The following is a 22,860-nucleotide window of genomic DNA, read 5'->3' as shown; positions in this document are numbered from 1 at the left end:
TTTCTATAAGGGCTACAATATATAGTGTAGAATAAATATCGTTTTTATAATATTAGTTAAAATATAGTATATCGTTTTTAAACAACTAACACTTTGAAATCTATACAATTTGACAACATTTATACAAATGTAAAAAAATAAAAACTACACCAGAATGGGAAATATTGATTAAAAATCATTGATAAACTTAAAAAATTAAGATAAGATAAGATAAGATAAGATAATTGGGTTGGATAAGGGCTGGATACAGCTAAATATAATTTTTTTGACTTTTCTCTGGCAAAGGGCAACTGGGACAATACAGCATTTCGACACATGACCTGAGTATTCCTATGTAATATCAAAATGCATTTACTTTCAGTCTCTCTTCTCACCTTCAATACTTGCATTAGGACTATTTTAACACAAACTGCTGCTATGAAAAACCTGACAACTTCCTATTAATCACATAACAGAACAAGGCCAGAAAAAAACAAAGAGCATCATTATGTACCATTGAGGAATTGTTTTATTCATGTCATACCTATAGTTGTGCCTATTATTAAACCAACATGTACATTTAAATAAAAATTTAATAATTAATTAGCCCTGATGTCAGGGCCTAAAAAGTACATGATTCTCTTCAGAAATTTCGCGGGAGCTTCGCTCGCTCCCGCGCACGACAGGAGCATCATGTGACCAGAAACCGACCAATCGTTGATAAAATAGGTAAAGGAAAGCGCGTCCCCGTCGGCAGCTGTGTTTCTCTACAGTGTGAAGAGCGCATCTTGTGTTCAGTCTATTTCCATAATACAGACCAAAAGACACCTGCAAAAATGTCCGAAGACAAGCCAAAGGTGAGTATCCGATTTGTAATTTTGCCGTATTTTAAAGCTTCACTCAAAACAAACCGTGTGAGGCCGAGTTCCAGTTTCATTTTGTGCAGCCTTGCCGTGATAGATTGCGCATTTATGCGGGAGAAAGGCGGTCGGCACGCAATCATTGTCTCGTTTTCCTGCAAACGTCATCCGTTTTCAGTTTGTCGGCTGATGCTTTTATTAATCCGTGTTTTAAATGGTCCGTTAAATGGATGCTCATTCAAAGACGCTGTTATTTTGTATGTACCGCGCGTTTGGTCCGGTGTATTCAGCGTTTGCGGGTTTTTCTTTGTGAGAGCGGAGTGGCGCTAGCCGGCCACGTTACGCCATTAGCGTAAGAACAGCGGAACGGAATATAAAAGTGCGTCGTAGTACACTGTTGTCGTCCGTTATTTGGATGGTACATAAACGGACACCGTGTATTTTCAACGTTAGTCCAAATAAGTCCCCAACAAAGTTGGATTTGAATAATTTGTCGGTTACGGTATTGAGTTGTGAGTTGCACCTCGCTGCGCCAGATGCTTAAAAATGGCGTACTGAGCCGCAGCAATGTTAGAGTACGCGACTAATATTTGCTGCTGCATGTGCATGTCTGTTTTTGTACTCCTGGTTCGGTTCCCTTCTGCTGTTATAGTTGATTAGCTGGATCTACTGAACGTTGTTATAGGACCCCCCCACCCCACCATATTTCACTTAGTTCTTAAAAACTTAGCATCCACTAGGCCTTGCTGTTCACTATTTAGTGTTCACCTCCTTAAAAGAGCCCACCAAGTGCCTCCTATCAAATCCCAGAGCAGGATAGCTTATGTAATACATAATTGTGTTTCATGCATGTCGAATGTATACATTTAGCACTTTTTGATCTCCCAAGTCTTCACTTTATTATTGTTTCAGGAGGGAGTGAAAACGGAGAACGACCACATCAATCTGAAGGTGGCGGGACAGGATGGCTCAGTGGTCCAGTTCAAAATTAAAAGGCACACACCACTCAGCAAATTAATGAAAGCGTACTGTGAGAGACAGGTAAGGCTCCTCCAGGCATTTCCACTAGATCAGTCAAATACATGGTGACCTTGGCACTCAGGCCGTCTATGTGAGTCACTGGCACTGTCATTTTGGAATAATGCAGTGTGATATAACATTACAGATCACTTTGGAAACCACTGTAACTAGAACTTAATACTGCTTTTAATAATTGTTCAAATCCTATAATATAGCCAGTTCCAAGACTGATGTAAATATTGCTTTTCTTCCAGGGTTTGTCGATAAGACAGATTAGATTTAGATTTGACGGGCAACCAATTAACGAGACAGACACACCGGCGCAGGTGAGTGCCCCTTTTTTGCTGTGAAATGTCCGGTGTTATTTTAGTGCAATTTATATACTGATAGAATATAAAAAAAATTTTTATGAACTTTTATGTTTGTTCTGTTTTCGTTTTAGTATGCGTTTTTGTCATTTTAGTGGACAAAAAAAGTTTAAGTTTTAGTTATTTTAGACCTTTATACAATTAAGAAATGTTGCCTTTGTAACTAAGTGGAAAAAAAGGCAAAAATTTTTTTTGAATAGTTCCAATTTTAGTTTGAATCCTGATCATACACCATTAAAATGTTTACAAAAAAATGCTTGATTTAATACTTAAAAACATTTATGAATTGTAGTTGATGTTAATTTCAACATTTACTAATGCATTAAAGATTTCAAGATGTATCCGTTAATATGAATGCTCCCAACCAACAAAGAACTGTGTAATGGTTTTACTAATGTTAAGGTTAATAAATACTGTATTGCTTGTTGTTAGTTAATGCAATAAGTAATGTTAACTTTGCATTTGTTAGTTGGAGATGGAGGATGAAGACACGATTGACGTATTTCAGCAACAAACTGGCGGCTTCTGCTAAAACTCCACACCACCTGGACCCCTCACTTATCTATTTTATTCCTCATGATGTTTCATTCAGATGCTTTCACATCGTTTCCCCTTCTCTTTGCCTTTCTTCTGTCATCCCTAGCTTTCCTAGAGTGGGCATCGCAATTGTGTTTCCAGTAATATTTATATATTGCGTAATGGTTAGACAGCTACTGTTTTGGGGGAACAAACTCTTGAGGGTTGCCACAGAGCGTAGTTGTTCAGATCATCAACAACCAGCCACCACGCACAACGGTTTTAAATTGCTCCCAAAACTGATTCACTCAACAAGCCCAGGGAAACATTGACCCCTACAAAGTATATTCGCCCAATAAAAAGTGAGGAAGCATATTTTTTTCTTCACCTTTCAATTCTTAAGAACTTTAAATAGACCCATTTCAACTCCGGTTCTATTTGCCTGTATGTGTTGTAGAAATATGTTCAACCAGTGTTGTATTCATCTGCCTTTTTAATGGGGCCGCTTCTCGTATGAGCTCACTGTAGGGACGGGATCTGTGAACCATCTTGTTGGTCGTTTAAAAATGAAGACTACTTGACACAATATACAGTTACCCCATCTGGACCAAACCCCAAAGATGGTACTCGATTAGCTGATGAGGGCAGGATTACACCAACTAGTTTATACTTTTAAATCTCTGTAGAAATATATCCATTTACCATTCCCATTTCCTCTTATGTTTTGTTTGAGGAGACCGGAACGATAAAATAAAAAAAAAGACCAATAGATATTTTTACCTGTTTATTACCCCCCACCCCAGGGTCTTGAAGCAAAACTAAAGGGAACCCTTTCTGCTAGGACTGGTCTGATCTCCTAACATCTCTTGCCCTCCCACTATCATTCATATGACTGAAAGGAAGAGAGGATTTAAGAGTTGACTCAAAGTTTTCCAGATTTTGGCATCCCTCTGTACTGATGTTTTTTTTTTTTTTTTTGTCCTTTACTACTGTAAACAATAAATAGTTTTTTTTTTTTTTGGCAGATGCTTTTTCATCATGTCCAAAGAGTGCATTTTTAAAAATTCTTTAACCATGTCATCAAATATGAAGCCTGTAGAAAATCTTATAGAAGCACAATGATGCATCCTTTAACAAGATGTCAAAAGTTTCTTTATACACAGTTGTTACATGTATAAAACATACAAAACATGAGATGAAGTGTCAAAGATTCAATATAAAATATAAATAACATCTGGAGTGTCACAAAGGCACTTGAGTGTACATGTCACACATGTAGCTTTTTGCATTGTCTTAGAAGACGAGATGCAGTGTCTTCATGTCCACATTTAAGGTTAAAATATATTTCTAAAAATCTACATTAAGTTACAGAGAACAATGCTTGTAAAACACTTTTCTTAAACTGAAGTGCAGAACTGCTAAATAAAAAAAAAATCTTGCTTTCATATTGGTGGTGAACATATTTGATCCTTTAGAAAGAATGAATTCATGTAATGATACTCTTCTTGTGTGCAGGTTGCATGCTCTTTCGCCTGGCCATTATTGTCCATTTTATTTGTTTACTTCGGCACAAACAAACAAACAAACACCACAACCTATTTGGGCGACCAAACTGTTTTTCTCCAAAAACCCTCTCGTAAAAACTTCATTGTCTGAAAGGGAGTCTGGAATTTTTCTGGGTATTTCAGGTCAAGTATTTCTGGCAATATGTTTGTAAACATATTTATCCTCTTTCTTTTACGTGAGTCTTCACATAACTGATTGTCTATAAAGAGAACTAAGAATCCACTAGAGCTTATAGAGTTGTCTTCAATGATTTGTTAGTAACCTGTACAACTTTAGCATGCAGCTGCTCTCACATTCATGTTCTTTCTCCATGGATGCTACGGCACAGGCAGAACAGACTTTTTCTACACTAATTTGTGTGTGTGTGTGTTTAATTAGTTGCTGTATTTACAGGTTTCCATAAGCTACACCTTTCTGTTCTGTAACCCTACAAGTAGCATTGGTCTTTATCTTCTGGCAGAATGCAAAGCTTTTCTCATTCATAAGAGATGCATAGAGTTACTATGCCAGTGGAAATGGCTGTATACCTGAGTAAACACATCTTCAAATTTATCCATTTTCATTTGTGGGGAATAGTGTAATTCAAGTTTCTGGTCTTTTTCCCTTGTGAAGCCCCAGCTGTGTTATTGGGATGTCTCTGTGCTCTGCACTGAGAACTGAGAAATGGAGAGTCTGTAGATTCTTTGCTTTTGCCACAAGGAGGCGCAAGAAGACAGTCAATCTGTAATGTGTCTTACAAGAGCCCAGCTTCCCGGCACATGTAGTAAAACTGGCCTCTTTTTGCAATGAGATTACTGGGAGAATCCATCTCGACGATATGCCCTTTATCCATGACAATTACCCTGAGAAAAAAAAAATAATATAAGGTAACGTTTAAAACATTTATGTGTAACATGCAACCACAATCTGAATAGGTTCTCAAAAATATGTATAAAAGTGCTACATTTATCCGTTTGGTCACGTTAGTATTAAAAAACCATGAAATTACAGATAATTCAGTCATTTGTACAACAATAATATACATCAGATAACCGCGTTATTACTGTACATTATAATTATGTCACACAAATGAACACGTGGTGGAAGACAAAATTTAAACATCCAAATGATGATAAGGTAAATCTTTTCTTTTATTTATTTTTGTTAAGATTTATTGAATTTAAGAATTATTGTTTCCAAAACACGTCTTCACGACTGATCTCTATTATAAATCATTATTATTATTTTCAGATGATTCATTTGCACGGATTAATTGTTCACACCAAGATTTGCAATGTGCGCTAGTAGAGTTAATAGTCAATTTTGATTTAATGCAGTGCAAAATTTGTCAGTAGCTAGTGTAGCGATGTATGAATCACGGTAAATATAAATACCACTCCAACAAGCAGAATTTTTATTTAAGAATGCAGTAGAATAAGGTTTGGGAACCACTGTTCAGTGGCTTTGTATCATGACATACTTTGTGTAATCCATAATGGTGTTGAGGCGGTGTGCGATGGTAAGAACGGCACAATCCTCAAACTGGCTGCGGATGGTAGACTGGATCAGGGTGTCTGTCTCCAGATCCAGTGCAGCTGTTGCCTCATCCAGTACCAAAATTTTTGTCTTTCGGAGAAGAGCTCTTGCTAGACATACCAGCTGCCTCTGACCAAGACTGCAGGAGGAACACCATTCGTCATTGTTAATCCAAAGTCTCTACTGATTAAAAGGTCATAGGTGCAATTGGGGAACTTGAAATAAAAATACTTGAAACCACTTTTTAGTTATTTAAAATCATGAAATAAAGCATGTTTGGATGCACATACCTGAGATTTTCTCCTCCTTCGGAGCACTCATGATTGAGTTTATCTGGAAGATCAGACACAAAGTTTTTAAGGTGAGCAAGTTCCAGGGCATTCCACACCTCCTCATCTGAATAGGCATCGAAGGGGTCAAGGTTCATACGGAGAGATCCAGAGAACAGCACAGGGTCCTGGAAGGATATTAAAATTGCAAAACAGACTGGTGAGGAGTTCATAAAAATTTGCAGTGTGAAGAGGAAATGATAGAGTGATTTTGGTTCCAGGTGGAGTATCTCAGCTGCACACACTTGTGGAATGATGGTGATGCGGGATCTTAGATCATGAAGCCCGATCTCTGCAATGTTGATTCCATCGATGTAGATCTGTCCTTTTGATGCTTCCAAGATCCGGAAAATTCCAAGAGCCAAAGATGATTTTCCTGCACCAGTTCTTCCGACAATACCAATCTGAAAGAATAAGGAGCCAAAGAATAAGACTGCAGGAACTTTTTTAACATTGACTTCCAGACAAAGAAATTATGGAACTATTATCAGGAACATTTTGCATTACTATAATCCAACCATATGTTTGTCATGTACAATTAACGTACAGTAATTAACTTTCACCATATATCCTAGTTAGAACATTACAGTTGCTATATATATATATATATATATATATATATATATATATATATCTGTGTGTGTGTGTGTGTGTGTATATGGTGTTCCTGTAGCTCAACTGGTAGAGCGTTGCATTAGCAAGCAAGCTAGCGCAAAGTTGGGGGAAGACATGATAGGTAAAAATGTATAGCCTGAATGCACTGTAAGTCGCTTTTTTTAAATTTAATTTAAATTTAAAATTGAATATATATATCTTAGTGAGTAAATTATGCCATTTTTGAGTGAGCTACTCCCTCAAGGTCTACAAGATTATAACCTTAATAATAATAAAATAATATTTTAGAATAGTAAATGCTGATGTAGAATATTTCAAAGTCTTCACTTGTACCTTCTCCCGCTCTTTGATGTGAACAGAGATGCCCTTCAGGGCCAACTCTAGGCCTTTACGATACTGAAGGCCATAATCTTGAAATTCAATGGTCCCTTTTTGAGGCCAAGATGGTGGTAAAGAACTTCCCTCTATGCTCCAAGCTGCCTGTAAATAATGATTTGGATATTAAAAATGCTTGCTATTACTGGCCAAAAAAGAAAAAATTATTTACATCTGGAAATAAAGGCTGATCAAATTAACTATAAAAATATATATATATATATATATGTATATATTTAATAGATTGAATTGTAATTATGCTGTATAGCCACACTCACCTCTTTTGGTGTGTCTGCGTACTCTTTCACTCTCTCAACTGACACAATGTTGTTCTCTACATCTGTCCATGACCTTACAATCCAGCTCAGGAAACCGGTAACCTGAGAGACAGCAAACACATTTAAGCATTAAAACAGTCACCATGGATGGGATCTGATTTGTCTGATCTAACGCAGACAAACTACAAATAATGGATTTTCTATTCTATGAGAAAGAGTTAAAAGCTTATTTGGTTTAAGGGTGAACATTGCAAGAGATAGCCTGCCACATGAAATATCTCCGGTAGCTCTCATATTATTTGAATTAGTAATGTCGGATTCTAGAGTCACTTGAAATGATTCACACCTGAAGTGAATGAGACACGGCTAGACCGACCATCCCAGGGCTCAGGGTTCCTTTTGCCATCACAGAGAGAATAGAAGCAGCAAGGACAATTCCATTACCCAGGAACTCCAAATTCACACCCAGCCACCTGCACAAGACGACATCCCAGAATGAAGTTTATATCAATGTCAAACAATCAATATATATGTTACAGGAGCCCCCCCGCAGTATCACAGAAATGTCCCATAAAAGGAGGCATTGACACGGAGTGTGCAGAATTGCATCAGAACTGTTTTTTAAATGGCTGTCCCGTTCTATTGCACCCACTAGTTGTTTCTGAATACAAGAACACTTCTAGTTTGTGATATTTTCCTGAATGTAGATGTTATTGTGATTGTGAAACTGAATTTTGAGGAGAGCCTCACCTTGTGGCTACAAACCGGGGAAAGTAAGCAGTTTGGTTATGATCCACCTTGTGATTGGCACCCATGATGAAGCGTGACTGCTCATTGAATGCCCGGATGACACTGGCACCCTGCACGGTCTCGTTTAAGTGTGTGTAGATGGGAGAGCGACTCACTGACTCCAACCGCCGCAGCTGGCAGGATGTGGCCACATAGAAACTCTTTAAGGTTACAAAGAGTGAGAGAGAGATAGTAGTCAAAACCTAAGCAAGTGAATGATTTTGATCATTATTGCTGGTTAGCATTCTTTCCTTAACCCCCTTAAATGCAGATTTAGGTGCACCTGTATGAAACCATAGAGGAATGCCATAGGAAGAATGATAACGGCAGCGAAAGGCGTGGCCATCAACACGATGATACAGACTTCCATGAGTTTGAAGAAGTAACCTAGCATCATTTTCAGCCCATCAGGGATCATATTGTCTATGGCATCTATCTCTTTAGCAAAACGATTGAGGAGGTTTCCACTGGGAGTGGACTCAAAGAACGACATAGGGGAGCGAAGCACGTTGTTCAGAAGGTCCAAGTGAAGATGGCGGGAGGCGATGATGCACCCTAATGAGATGGCCAATGTGGTCCCAAATATGGCAATTCCTAAAACACAAGAAATTCAAATTAGTTTAGTTTCCTTGAATCATAACTTGAGCTGATGGTGTGAAACACTATGACTCTGCTGACCTTGTGCGAAGCCGAGAGCTCCATAGACTCCCAGTTTCAAATCGGTGTTTAATTGAGTGCCGTTGATGACAGGCTGATCAGCCCATAAGCTTAACCAGTAATTATAAGACAGGGATGCTGCTTGTTGGAAGGCGTACAGGAATACAATGGAAACTATTAAAGGCAAACCAATGGTGCGGAAGTATTCAATGTACATCTCAAGTTTGACCTGTTGGGACAGAAGGAAAATTTAGATCATAAGCCAAACATATATGGTTAGTAGAAAGACAATGTCATCAAGTTTTAAGATAAATGATCTTACTCTGCCTATCCGTGCTTTATCAACCGTAGTTAGTTTGCCCAGGTCTTCTGGGATGTGGTCCTCATCAGAATTGGCCAGTACCTCAACTGTAATACTGTTTGTGTCACCACTGTAAGAGATTTGAATTTGTTTTGAAGTTGTTTTGCTTCTCATATTTAGTGAAGAACTTGTGCACAAAAATGGAATGGTTAAAAGTGGTGGTGGTTGCTTATTAGTGGCTAAATGGGACTAGTGAGTTTGTAGATTGACAACTCATCTACTCACTAGTCTGCTTTTATAGCTTCATAGGTTTTATTTTCATACCATTGCTAAATTCCAACTCGATTTTTTTAATGAACTGATTTTAAATAAAAATTGAAAGAGTTGTCGTAAGCTTAGTAGTGGTGAAGTTACAGTCATGTGAGCATTACTTCTGCTGATTGTATTTAGGTTTCAGTTTCATAAAGGTTTTGTTATCAAAACACATTACACTTTTTGGTTGGCTTACGAAAATAGGGTTCATTGCAACACTATTAGTCACCCAGCTCTAACTGCAGTCATTCTGCACCACAATAACAGTGTTCCTGTTTTCTGTGCCATTTAAAAACATATCCAGAAGGATTTAATAAATGTCTTTAAAATCCCATACCCAATAAGCTGCTCTTGGGACAGGTCCCTGGAAAATGGCATGCATTCAGTAACACTCAATCTTACTGACAGTCTTCTTGAACCTGCAAGTGTATGGATAAAACATAAATTGATCAATAAATGTTTTCACATTAAAGCAACAATTGGATTTGACACACACCACAGTAAAATTACCTCTCTGGGAGGCCTCTGAAAGGCATTCTTTCCTTTCAGAGCTTGCAAAGGTGTGGATGAAATCGGCAAAAGCACCATTGCGGCTGAGAAGTTCTTGATAGGAGCCTCGCTCACTGATCTCCCCATCCACCAGAACCAGAATCAAATCCGCCTGAGGCAGGAAGCTCATTCCATGGGTCACTAAAACCCTTGTCTTAAAAAAATAATGTTGAATTAACAGTTTTCACAAGCTATCCTGAACAACTTTGATGAATGCCGCTCACCCTCATCCCCCAAGCAAATGTCTTAGCATAATGACCGTTAAATGACCGCGTATGTTTGAGCATTGTTCATGGCAACATACTGGCGGTATACTTGTATATATAATTTTATTTTTGATAGCAAGATTATTTTTATGTTTCAAAAAAGAACTTGAAAATACAGCAAGATATGCTGCATTGTAGAAAATAAAATACAAAATATATATTTTTTTTAATTATATAAAATTTTAAATAATATGTTGACTAACAAGTCCATCATAAATGTCATTTTGATAGCAGAGTAAATAATAATATATAATTTAGTACTGTAATATTGTAGTTGTGTTCATTTTGTCACAAGGCTAATTGTTTTTTTAATGGACTGTTGTTTAAAGGTCTACGCTGATCTACAAGTAGAAATAAAATAAATACATACAAACATAATATACAAATAAATCTATATTTTATGTAGTAGGCTACACTGCATTCACATGCAAGTGATCCAGTGAGATTTCAGAGATAATTACTTATGCCAGTGAAAGGAAAAGAGACATCGCTGCAATCTAACTCTTTATGTCTTAAAAAAATAATGTTGGATGTTAGATGTTGGAAAGAAAATTACCCCCAACTCTTTAGGGTAAACACTACAGTGATAGTCACCTTGTCTCTCAGTATACCCTTGGGTCCAATGACTTTGTTGAAGATGTGTTGACCAACATGTGCATCCACAGCAGACAGGGGGTCATCAAGCAGGTACACATCAGCTTTCCTGTAAACAGCACGTGCCAGGCTCACCCTCTGTTTCTGTCCTCCAGACAAATTTAAACCCTGGCAAAAGACAATGCAGAAACTATTTATATCTAGCTGTATATCAAGATTTATATACAGATCTCACGGATGCCTATTAATCCTATTGAATCAATCTAAATCATGGAACTTTAGCTCATACCAGCTCATACCAGGGTCTCACCTTCTCTCCAATCTCAGTGGAATCTCCTGCAGGCAGATTGTCCAGATCTGGCAGCAGGGCACAGGCTTCCAGCACCCGCTGATACCAGCTTTCCTTTTTTTCCCGTCCAAACAGAATGTTGTCCTGCAGACTGGCATTTTGGATCCAAGCTTGCTGGGGAACGTAGGCAATTGAGCCCTATATTGTCAGGAGCAAAGAAATGCTAAGAAGACTATTTTGCAGTTTGAAATTTGATTAGTGTCCTTGAAAGTATTTCCAGATTTTAATTTGGTTTTCACTGTGGTGTCAGACCATTGTACCTCATGTATTTTTATAATTGCAATATATGATTCTACTTTGAAAGGCAGGACTGTCATTGTGGTCACTTTGTGTATAATCATGACATGCCATTCAAAATTATATTTCATGAAGTATATACAATAAGAGTTAATGGTGATTAGTACCTTGACTGAGACGACCCCACTTTTCTTTTCAGTCTCTCCAAGCACGGCAGAAAGCAATGAGGATTTCCCACTGCCAACATGGCCGACAACCGCAACCAGTGAACCACAGGGAACTCTTACACTGATCCTGCTCCAAAACACAGAGTAAGTGAGGGGGAAGTTGCTTAAACTCGGACACTTGCCTGATTGTGTATTCAGGAGCCTTGTGGAAACCTTCTGGATAATAATACCTTTTTAGACACGGGGGGCCATCCTTAGACCAGCTGAAGGTTCCATTATCAAACACTACACCATCCACATCTGACAAGTAAAGAGGGACAATGAAAGAGTAAAAGTAAATCATGTAACATCATGCCTTAATCACTTACCATAACATGCAATTTATAAAGGCAGACTATCTACACAAATGCAAATTGTTCTGGAGAAAAGTGTAGTTGAAATGAAATAGATTGAGAAACTAGATTTCTACTGCAGCTTGTGAAATTATAGACACACTTTAATTAAACACTTTAATAGTCTTTATCTTCACTTTAACAGTTTTCACAAGCTATCCTGAACAACTTTGTTGAATGCCGCCCACCCTCATCCCCCAAGCAAATGTCTTAGCATAATGACCGCTAAATGACCGCGTATGTTTGAGCATTGTTCATGGCAACATACTGGCGGTATACTTGTATATATAATTTTATTTTTGATAGCAACATTATTTTTATGTTTCAAAAAAGAACTTGAAATACAGCAAGATATGCTGCATTGTAGAAAATAAAATACAAAATATATTTTTTTAAATTATATAAAATTTTAAATAATATGTTGACTAACAAGTCCATCATAAATGTCATTTTGATAGCAGAGTAAATAATAATATATAATTTAGTACTGTAATATTGTGGTAGTGTTCATTTTGTCACAAGGCTAATTGTTTTTTTAATGGACTGTTGTTTAAAGTTCCATGCTGATCTACAAGTAGAAATAAAATAAATAAATACAAACATAATATACAAATAAATCTATATTTTATGTAGTAGGCAACACTGCATTCACATGCAAGTGATCCAGTGAGATTTCAGAGATAATTACTTATACCAGTGAAAGGAAAAGAGACATCGCTGCAATCTAACTGTGAAATTTAGAGGCTATTATCAAATTTTTTTATTCTTGCTCTCACTCATATTTTTACAGACAGAGGGAAGTGAGGGGCAGAAGGAAAGTCGCACAGGCTACAGACAACATTCATTCTGTTTTTAGCCTTACTAAACTATTGCACAATAACGTTTTTCCACAAGTGATCTCTCACCAGATTTAAAGAATTCCCTTGTCACATTGTCTGGTTTGAGTTCATCTTGACAAAGAAATTTCCCCAATCGCTTTAAAGAGACAAGAGCCTGCAACACAAGAATAATTTGTACATTTCATTAATATATCAGTAAGAACTAACTGAATACAGACACCATCATTATAGAGCAGATCATATGGTATTTTATGGTGCAGGTCATATGGTACATACTGTACGTACGGTGTCCTAATATTATGTTGAAGTCCCCTAAAACAGGTTTAAATGCATCTAAAGTCAGACAACATTGTAATTTTCTAAGCATATACATTTATTATTAGAATTTTTCAATGATTTCAAAACTATTCCTTTCAAAGCTGTTCTGAGCTTAAGGTCTGTAAACCTCTCCCTTCCATAAGCCAACGCTGCTCTGATTGGTCAGCTGACCAAGTCTGTTGTGACTGGTTTTTTCATATTTGGAAACAAAACAGCCATTAGCATAGTCATTTTAGATAGTCATTTTATTGCATTCATTATAATTATTGATGACCGTTTAATGAATCCCACACTGAACTTGCTAAGATTAGAGAAGCAGTACACGCTTAATGTGTTCCCTTGTGACGTATATAGGTAACAGGCAGAAGATTTTGAAAATATGAATACTCGTTAAAGTGGTTCAGAGTAGACTCTTTCCTTTGAGAGACAATATTTTCATTTATCATGCACTTTTTTGATTAACAACGTTTTTCGAAAACTCATATGAACTGCTCTTTAAATAATCAGGGCAGAATGTAATTTTAGCGTTAATGCAGTCTCACCTGCATGGTTGTGCTCATGGCAAAAGGAAGTTGGCTCAAGGGAGTTTTCAGTATGTTGATGAGAGCCATCGATACAAAGATTTTCTGAGCATCCAGAACATTCTTATCATCAATGAGCACATAGACACCAAACATGGCAAAAGCAATCTGGCAAAGAATGGAAATTGCAGTTGAAAAAACCTTGCAATGACTTTTTTACAATCATTACTTATGTATAATGTAAACTTAGGTTTAGTTCTTTCCCCAAAGTGTGGCCTAAAGCATTACTCAATAATCATGTTTTTATCTTACCAGGAAGGATGAGGAGTTGAAGGAGGCAAGAGACACAGAGTATAAGATCTGTGATTTCTTCAGGGTTTTTAGCTCCTTCTCTCTGTATCCCAGGACCTGCTCCAGAAAAGCTTTTTCCCAAGCGTAGAACTTCAAGATTTTGATTCCATTCAGAATCTCATTCATTAACTTGACCCGTCCATCCATGTACTTCATTTGTACCTCCTGTGGAATGACCAGAAAACAGGATACTGTCATTAAACATCACAAGTTTTGTCAGAAAACCACTAAATAAATATCTGAAGTCTGGCTACCCAGCTAACAAAAACCTGCATAGCTGGTTACCAGCATTTGTTTTGTTTTGAATACTGGTCTTCTGATGTTCATACAAAGCCTTTTTGACTAACTGAACTAGAATGGACAACCACCACTACCATTAACCAGCTTGACCAGCTATGATTCGCTGATGAACAAAATGGTTACACTGGTCCACTAATTAGACTTGCATCACATCAATTGGGGCTGGTCTTTTCAGCAGGGTGATCTCACACCAGAATGACTGATACTGAAAGGCAGTAAATTCCTGACTGCGCTGAGAGACTGACTCAATTTAGTGGCATGCCAAATGTCGGTTGTTTTCTGAAAATAAAATTTACGCTTTATTGCAGTTTGCAAGCATTGTGGTTACTTTGCTCCGAAGGAAGCATGGGGAACTTCAAAGGAGAAAAGAGAAGCTTGAATCCAACCCATGCACCTATGCTCTAAACCAGATGTGGACCCTTCACGCTGACTCTCTTTAGCACTCATTCATAGCTCTCCTCTATGGTCTCATGTCTCAGACAGAATTTTTGTGGGTAAGATAAACAAGGAACACATTTTCATCTCCTTTAATGAGAATCTCATTCAGATATAATTCAGATGTCATATATAAATCTACTTGCCTCCAAGAACTAAAATACTGTACATGGCACTGCCATCACTTCCAGTGCAACATATTTAGAAAACATTTTTTGAGGTATATGAAACTTGCAAAATTTCCAGGCTTCAAAGAGCAGTTAAGTGACAACACATGGTCCTGAGTTACAACATTAAAGTACCTGGAGTTTGCTTCTCTGCCTTGCAATAAATCCATTCAGAGGGAAAATGAAGATCACAGTGGCAATGCCTGCTAGAGCAGATGGTCCTAAATGCTGAAATAAGTTAAACAAGACATGTCTCATTTATTTCTCTTGGAAAGAGAAAACAGCTATTCAACCAATACCACTAAATGCTTAGAAAACAAATTTAGATTTTCTTGTATTCCTAGAATACAGACAGTTTACTGGAGTAGAATGAAAATAATCAACCATATGCACCCTCACCTGCCAAAGAAAGAAGAGACAGAGCGTGACCTCAATGGGTGCCAACCACACCGCATTGAAATACACCACAAAGTCCATCAGCTTCTGGGTATCGGCAGAGACCAGATTGACGATCTCCCCCACGGTGCATGTTCTACGTGCTGCGCTGTTAACAACAAGAGACTGAGGAAAACAAGATGCAAACACAACAGAGAAAAGGAGTGATTAAAATAAATAGGACTGACTCATTTTCATAAGTGCAGTTGAATTGACTTTAATTGGTCATGCCCTACGGGAAGCTGAATTGTAATGACAGGAATTTCGCTGAACAAACTAATTCAACCCAACACTGCATTATCAGGACTTTCAGTAGTTCAACCACAAGATGAGTCTACGAAATGACATGGCATGGTCCATAACATTTGGACCCTTTACTTAAAAATCAAGAACCAATCACAAAATCATATGTTCTAGGCCTTTGTGCTGGTTAGATTGCCCACCTTTCTGTAGACCAGACCCATGACAGCTGTTTTAACCCTCATGCCGACAGTAAAGCAGGTGTACGTGTACTGGTGGTTGAAGACTGACTGAAGGCAGGACAGGAGGAACATAAGAGAGGCGTAGAAAAAGCCCTTCCACATCGGAGCCTCCTCGTCCTTCATAAAGCCTAACAACAGACTTAAAGAAAAAGAGAAAGAAATGGGTTTGAATGAATGCACTATAAAGTACAAAGAAATTAGCTGATTTCTGATATAGCTAAGCATTTGGCTAGATTCCTCTGCAGCAGACCACATCCACCCATTATAGTTAGGCTCAAGGTTTACAGTAGCCCTTAAACCCACAGCTTTCTTTGAAAATGTTTTGAAAATGAAGAATGGTAGATTTGTTGAACCTAACAAGAGGTAGCATGTTCAACTGGAAAAATGTTTTCTGAATGCTAACCAAATGCTACAAAATCCACATTGGTTACCTTAAATGTTTCCACAGTTCCCATCAAAGTCCACCTTTTTTTTTTTTACAATAAATGTACTTGCTACAGTTTGGATCTCCCAGCTACAGCTTGCAGGGATCTGACTGAACCTGACTGAACCCTTAGCTGGCTGCTTGCCTATAGTAACCATAACCCCAACAGTGTTCCTCTACCCTCCTTGAAGCTAACACGTCTACGGTGGACAGAATGCTGTGGTCATCTCTCACTCTCTCAAGCTTTCAGACTTGAAGCCATAATTGCTTCTCTGTGGGCATAAATAGCATGATCTCTGTCTGGATGGCATGGCGTTTCTGACTCAAGCACCTGCCGCACACCACCACTTCCTGTTTTCATCCCAAAATATTGTGAACCGTAAGATGTCTCTTCTAAAAATATTTTGATAACCTAGCAAGCTGTCTATAAAAGCACAGTGGGGCCATCTGTGTTTATCTGAAGGCAGAATTTCTCATAAACACAGCCCAAATCCTAACTGATCCTAGATATACCAAAAACCCAAAGTTTATTAAATTAAAACTAAGGACTGGGCCAAGATGACTCATTAAATCTGCTTTGACTTTCTCACCTTAGAACCTGTGGAACTGAAAACATGAAGGCATCGTGGACCATGAGGCACAGCGTCCCGTTTAGGAAGTAGGGTCCGAAGCTACGCGCAAGTGTCCGTAAGAGACATAATCCCAAACTCTGCTCTTTCTGAATCTTCCTCAGAAATTGGGCCTGCTCTGGTAGGCGAGATTCCAAGGCAATATTGGTGCTTAGGTGGTTCTCCTGCCTGTAGATGGAGAAAGAGCAAATGGACATGTGCATAAGAAATTGGTGCTAAAGCTTAAATGCATTTGTTAAGCTTTTTAATCCCTCTTTGTAAATTGTAATTGAAAACAGAATGACATTAAAACATCCTGTGCCACAGCGCAAGTTTCCACAAATTGTAAAATGCATGGGACCTCTGACGTGTGAGGCCTTAAAAGAGGATTTCAGATGACTTGAAAACACTGTATGTTCAAAACAGAAAAGTTTTAACAAGCCAACCAACTGACACAATCCTGCTGTCTTGGCCATGTACGCAGTAGTGCTGCTTTTGACTCATTTTAGGTCTGTCTCTTTTGTGGGCATCTTTCAGATGGAAATGTGATTGCACTGATTAAAGCAACATGAGGATCCACAGCAACATCAAGAAACAATATAAATGTACATGTGCTTCAGAATGTCACGTGTGGGAAAAACTTGTCTGTTATTTCGGTAGAACTTACTGCTGTAACTTGGTGCGCTCTGCTGTCCATTCTTCTTCCAGGTCTGATATTATCTTCTCAGATGTATCCTCTTCCCTCAGACTCCATAAATCTTCTGCTTGCAGAGGAGAACGGTATCCCTTAAAAACTAACCTGGAAGCACACACAACACAAACTAAATGTATTACATTTACTGGACCAACAAGTATTTAAAAGAGTTAGAAATTAGAAATGCTATTCAATATCATTTAATTACCCGCTGAACCACCAGAAGAGGATCTTGGACAGGAATGATGCATCTTGAACAGGACACGAATTCTGGGAAAAGAAGAAGAACAAGTTGGCTACAAATATACTAAATGTCCAAAAAGAACACAATGTGAATATGTGTTTAAATACATATGAAATACCAATGGGTCTCTTTTGGCTATAATTCACTGACTTAAATATATTTGCCTACTTTATTGCCCTGGTAGCATTAACATTAAATATATTGTCCAATACTGATGCCTAGCAGTGTCTTCATTGGAATAACCAAATCAAACTTGTTAATTAAAATATGATAAAGGTACAATTATATCATTCACTGTAACAAGGATTGTTGGAAATGGTTGTAATATTATACACAATAATAACAGGGTGTCAAACTGTCAAGAGTCAGTTTTAGAAATAAGATTTTCACAGTTTTGCTTTCTTGGATGGAGAAAGCAGTGGTTAGAAATCATATTTGGCAACAGTGAACTCAGAGTAAACAGAGAAACTGTGTGAAAGTGACTGTGAGTAAGAGTGGTAGAGGTCTATCTTTGTGTGTATGTGGCACAGTAACACACTTCCACCCACTGCTGACCTCAGTGCTGCCCCCTGGCCTGTACAGCCATCCACCCAAACACTCACTCTCTCTCCCGCCTTCTCACCGGAGGTCTCACTCTTCAGGATGCTGTGAATAACCCTACACAGGAAGTGACTGGGCCAGGAGGGGATCAAGGGGTGTGGCACTGACATCACAACACACTAATTCCTCTCTGAGTTTGTTTCCTTATTTTTCTCTGGAGGAGAACAGTCAGATGGACCACTTTCTCACAAGATGTCTGAAGATTACGTTCTGTGCTGCTCTGCTCTGTGTGTAACTTGCATACATAATAACCAAACAGTGGGCAGAATGAGTCAAGAATTTTAATAATAATAATAATAATAATAAAGGATATATCATTATCTGCGAAGGATGACCACAGAGTGTACATGTAGATTAGTCAAACTGACTGCTGAAAAACATCTTTTTTTTTTATCCAATAGCTAAGTGCTACATACTTGCGGGAGACAAAAGTTGCTACCACCATTACCATAATTCACTTCAAAATGGAGGAGTTGTGTTCTATATTAAATAAGAACAATAGTAAACAACAGCAGTTCACCACAGTGATGGATTATTTTAGCGAATGAATAGTTTGCTCTGTTTGTACCTTGAGGGCGGCTTTGCCTGAGGGAGCCTGGTCTGCAAAACAGCTGAGGAAGAGTTGCGCCAATTGCAGGGCGAAGTACGAGAAAAAGGCCAAATAGCGCACAATATCTGGAGAAAGACCCTGAAAAGAAGAGACATCCGCATCAACAATTACACAGAGATGACAGAAGAAGAGAGCGCAGGCAGACTTTCCATCGTAAACGAGTACCACAACCAGGCATTTCTCATAATGCTACTGTGATGTTATTCCAGTCCTGATCGGCAGACTTTCCAACACGCTGTTTACATGCTGAACATTCTGTTCGTATGGAACACTCTGGAACACACCTTGTTGGTGATTATCCATCCTAAGACTACATCTCCTATTGAACTTTGAAGGGCTTGTTTTCTGAGGACAATTCAAAATGTCGATCAAACTGTCATGCGAGAACTCTCAGACTTCATAGAAGAGGTAATTGGTGGAGAAAGCAAGAGACATGTTGTTTACATGTCAGTGACGTCATTTACCAAACTAAGGATTAATGTAAAAAAATATGATCTGTTGTTTATTCTGTAAGAAATCGTGCAGTGCCCCTTCTTACTTTGCATGTCAGAAGACATGGGTGTGCACGAGCATTAACAACACAGTAAAGCTTATTTTGAACAGTTAAGGCAAATCATGGTGAAAACCAAACTCTTTAATGGCCTGCTTTATATAAATGAATTACGTATGAAAAGAGCCATAAAAGGCCTCAAGTCACGCTACAATCTGGAAACTCATAGATTGCTGCTGTTCAAACCTCCAGGCTCCAGCCATTATTTGCTGGTGATGAGCCAAAAGTAGCTATATTTACAAACACTTCACATGTGCTGCTCATCCCTTATGAAACAAAAATATATTGCAGTATATTGGAAAATATCATGTAATATATTAGGCATATATTCTTATATATATATTTATTTTTTCCAATATATTGCAATATATTGAAAGCGGCAATCATTTGTATATTTCGCAATATATTATATAATATATGTATCATCAATATATTATTAAATGTATTCAAATATATAAAATATTAGAAAATAAAAAGGGAAAATAATATATTACAATATATCACAATATATTTTAAGAAATATATTGGTAAATATATTTTCCTTTCGTAAGGGATATGCTGCTCATGCATTTCTATACATTTAGTAGATTCTAAGTTTTCTTTCCGGCGTCCTGGGTATAGCATCCTGGCTTCACTATAGGATCGCAAGCCATGTTGAGACAAATCTGTAGTAAACATCCGTTTGGCTGTGGAGACCCTTGCTAAGATAGAGGCTTTATTCTTAACCACACCACAAAATAAAAAACAAGGCCAGAGTGGTTTCAGTGGTCACAATGTAGGTCAGCCAAAATGTCTTCCCACTCTTATTCAAGCATGCCAGAGAAATATGCCTATCTGTCTTTGTTTTTGACCCATTTTTGCATGACATAGGTCAGAACTGCCTAGTCTCATTTCTTAAACTGGTAAACCTGTTTTCTTGTTAGCTGTGATTTTAATTATTTGGTTAAATAAAATAATTAGCTTAAACCAAATGAGTTGTTCAACTTATTTACATAGAGTGAAGTTGATAAAAAAATAATTTAACACTTTCTGACTTATGTTACAAACTAACACCTACTTGGACTTCACCTGAACTTGTGATATGAATGTGACAAACCAAGTCCAAACCTGGAAAAAAAACAACAGTGCTAAAAGTAGAAACTGCTGGAATGCTGAGCTGCTTTGAGTTTGCGAGAGTGTGCTGCGATGTATTTGCTTGTGCATGTGTGGATATGTATCTACTCTATGACCATGTATGCATCTGTGTTTGTCTGTATGTTTGAACATGAGGATGTTTTCATGTGTGCACCTGTGTTTTGTTATATACATCCAAATGCGGAGAAGGGTTAGTCCAGGGTTTTGTGAATGTACCATGAAACTGATATTTCCCAGATTTGGGGTCTGTGTCAATTGTCATTCCTCTCACCTGATCCACAGCCAGCTGGACCTTTGCCTGAAGTGGAATGAGGGAACAAACCACGGCCAACAGCCAGAAGAAGAACAGGAAAACAGAGGAACGGCATCCGCGCACTCTCTCCCAATAAATCACGCACACGGCTAACACCTGTCAAACACACAGCTGTAAATATCGTTCTGCTATCTGCTAATATTACAGTATGTCCAAAAAAAGGGATTAATAACTTAAAAATAAGCTTAAATATAGAATGTCCTCTTCCTGGTGAATATCTACTGAATAATGAAAGTGTAAAAACTGGTTCTGTTTGAGTGGTCAGTAGTGTGAGTTTGAGTTGGCCGACCAACGAGTAACTGGGAAACTTTATTACATCATACTTTTTGAAATGACCTGAATAGATTTAATCACATTTAATAGATTTAAATTACAGCTATTGACCTTTGTAGAACGAAGAACAGCAAGCAAAATTTTATCCTGTCAAATGAACACGTAACCAAGAAAAAAAGCTATGAAAAATCATAGTATACATGCAGGTTGCATACAGGTTAATTTAGTCAGTAAACAGCATTTGCAACAAAGTATACGGAAAAAACAAAGCATCTGATAACTGAATTTTAGTGGATACTATGCTTTCTTAATGATTGAAGACTAATGCATCATTAAATTTGTTTAGTTTTCGTTTCAGCAACTTTTTTCGAGGTTATATTGGGGTTCCCCTGTTTACCACCACAGCTGCCTCCTCTAATAAAACAGCACATGTTAAGTGTGGCTTCTGCTGAGCCCACATTTCTCTTAATAACTGTGATTTTTCTTCATCCAAAACTATTTGAAATTCTATATTTGTCAAAACCAGGATGTCAGCCAGTGGCTCTTGCTGATCCCAAGCTTAATGTGATGTTCATTTGTTGCTGTATCTCCTAGGTAGCGCAAAACATAATTTGATTACGTAAAAAGCAGCCTCCTGGTGCGGTACAGATGAAGGATCAGGACTGGACCCAAAGACGCCTACACAAAACCAAACCAAAGCCATATAACCTCAGATAAATGAGGTGAAAACTTTAAAAGGAACTCTTAATCACATCCTAACAGAACACGCCTGAAGTGGTTTTTGCGCTACTTGGAAACAGAACATATAAACCTCATGTAACATCTGCATTGTTGATGTTGTGTTTAGACTTTCGTCTTACAGGAATAAGCCATTACTTCTCCTCTGGACAGTGGGAGGAAGCTAAAGCTTGTAATTATACTGGAGAGTTAAGAGTGATAGAAGACAGAGACAGATCTGCTTCCTACAGCTTAAAACCAGCAGCAGCTTATGGTGGGGCAAAAAAAAAAAAAACTAAAAGTAGCCAAGCATTACATCAGAGACATAATGCATTACAGCTATATTCAGCTCCACACAAAGACATAAACCAAAAATTCAAGAATGGGGGGGGGGGTGCAAACATAAAAATTTAAGAATGTGTAGTGGTTACAGCCATATCTCCATATCCCTTTCACAGGTTTGGGAATGTCAAATTAAAGTAAAATTAATGATCAAATGATGAAGAGTATTATAAATAGCCATTTCAGTTGTTTAATCTAGTGGACTAATGGCATACAGTCCCAGGAAAGAAACATTATCTAACCTAAAAGATTATACAAATTTGGACGAGTTTGGTCTTCTTTTACTTAATCAAGTGCTACAACAAACCAGATAGCGTATGTAAATAAAGACCAATTTACTCTTAGAAAATCTCCCCTCTAGGTTCAGTAGAATTGTGGTGGTTGTTGCTTTCTAAACTGTTCATTACATAATCCCAGATATTACGCAAATATACCCACAGGTGGTAAAGGATGTTCGGTAAGGCAACAA

The 22,860-nt window shown here is 37.8% G+C and overlaps 2 protein-coding genes across 2 annotated transcripts in view; one reads left to right on the top strand and one right to left on the bottom strand.

Annotated features, from left to right (window-relative positions):
• The first annotated feature begins 671 nt into the window (after positions 1-671).
• On the top strand, positions 672-4,188 carry LOC128016201 (small ubiquitin-related modifier 3-like). Its single transcript, XM_052600678.1, has 4 exons — positions 672-836; positions 1,752-1,880; positions 2,114-2,185; positions 2,697-4,188. The coding sequence occupies exons 1-4, from the start codon at positions 816-818 to the stop codon at positions 2,757-2,759; spliced, it is 285 nt and encodes a 94-aa protein (XP_052456638.1). The 5' UTR covers positions 672-815; the 3' UTR covers positions 2,760-4,188.
• LOC128015084 (multidrug resistance-associated protein 1) overlaps positions 3,705-22,860 on the bottom strand; it is a 28,162-nt gene continuing 9,006 nt past the window's right edge. The window contains exons 4-31 of the mRNA XM_052598786.1: positions 21,018-21,155; positions 19,021-19,140; positions 17,817-17,878; positions 17,582-17,713; positions 16,897-17,103; positions 15,844-16,021; positions 15,365-15,526; positions 15,101-15,193; positions 14,025-14,228; positions 13,734-13,880; positions 12,940-13,027; positions 11,873-11,942; positions 11,643-11,769; positions 11,200-11,376; positions 10,890-11,057; positions 9,991-10,183; positions 9,818-9,899; positions 9,190-9,298; positions 8,889-9,096; positions 8,494-8,804; positions 8,172-8,371; positions 7,768-7,894; positions 7,422-7,523; positions 7,102-7,248; positions 6,399-6,557; positions 6,115-6,281; positions 5,769-5,963; positions 3,705-5,151 (exon numbers count right to left, since the gene is read on the bottom strand). Coding sequence (XP_052454746.1) covers positions 5,043-5,151; positions 5,769-5,963; positions 6,115-6,281; positions 6,399-6,557; positions 7,102-7,248; positions 7,422-7,523; positions 7,768-7,894; positions 8,172-8,371; positions 8,494-8,804; positions 8,889-9,096; positions 9,190-9,298; positions 9,818-9,899; positions 9,991-10,183; positions 10,890-11,057; positions 11,200-11,376; positions 11,643-11,769; positions 11,873-11,942; positions 12,940-13,027; positions 13,734-13,880; positions 14,025-14,228; positions 15,101-15,193; positions 15,365-15,526; positions 15,844-16,021; positions 16,897-17,103; positions 17,582-17,713; positions 17,817-17,878; positions 19,021-19,140; positions 21,018-21,155 — 4,182 coding nt within the window. The 3' untranslated portion in view covers positions 3,705-5,042. The remainder of the gene's footprint in view (positions 5,152-5,768; positions 5,964-6,114; positions 6,282-6,398; positions 6,558-7,101; positions 7,249-7,421; positions 7,524-7,767; positions 7,895-8,171; positions 8,372-8,493; positions 8,805-8,888; positions 9,097-9,189; positions 9,299-9,817; positions 9,900-9,990; positions 10,184-10,889; positions 11,058-11,199; positions 11,377-11,642; positions 11,770-11,872; positions 11,943-12,939; positions 13,028-13,733; positions 13,881-14,024; positions 14,229-15,100; positions 15,194-15,364; positions 15,527-15,843; positions 16,022-16,896; positions 17,104-17,581; positions 17,714-17,816; positions 17,879-19,020; positions 19,141-21,017; positions 21,156-22,860) is intronic.

The sequence above is a fragment of the Carassius gibelio genome, chromosome A6, assembly GCF_023724105.1.
Source record: "Carassius gibelio isolate Cgi1373 ecotype wild population from Czech Republic chromosome A6, carGib1.2-hapl.c, whole genome shotgun sequence".
In the NCBI taxonomy this organism is placed as follows: domain Eukaryota; kingdom Metazoa; phylum Chordata; class Actinopteri; order Cypriniformes; family Cyprinidae; genus Carassius; species Carassius gibelio.
The sequence above is the reverse complement of the archived record's forward strand: the minus strand, read 5'-3'. Positions and strand labels throughout refer to the sequence as shown.

What these genes read in the sequence shown, in the direction of transcription:
- LOC128016201 (XM_052600678.1), top strand. Translation starts at nt 816, where the DNA reads ATGTCCGAAGACAAGCCAAAG. An exon ending in TGTCCGAAGACAAGCCAAAG is followed by an intron (nt 837 to 1,751) that starts GTGAGTATCCGA and finishes TTATTGTTTCAG; the next exon opens with GAGGGAGTGAAAACGGAGAA. An exon ending in AAGCGTACTGTGAGAGACAG is followed by an intron (nt 1,881 to 2,113) that starts GTAAGGCTCCTC and finishes CTTTTCTTCCAG; the next exon opens with GGTTTGTCGATAAGACAGAT.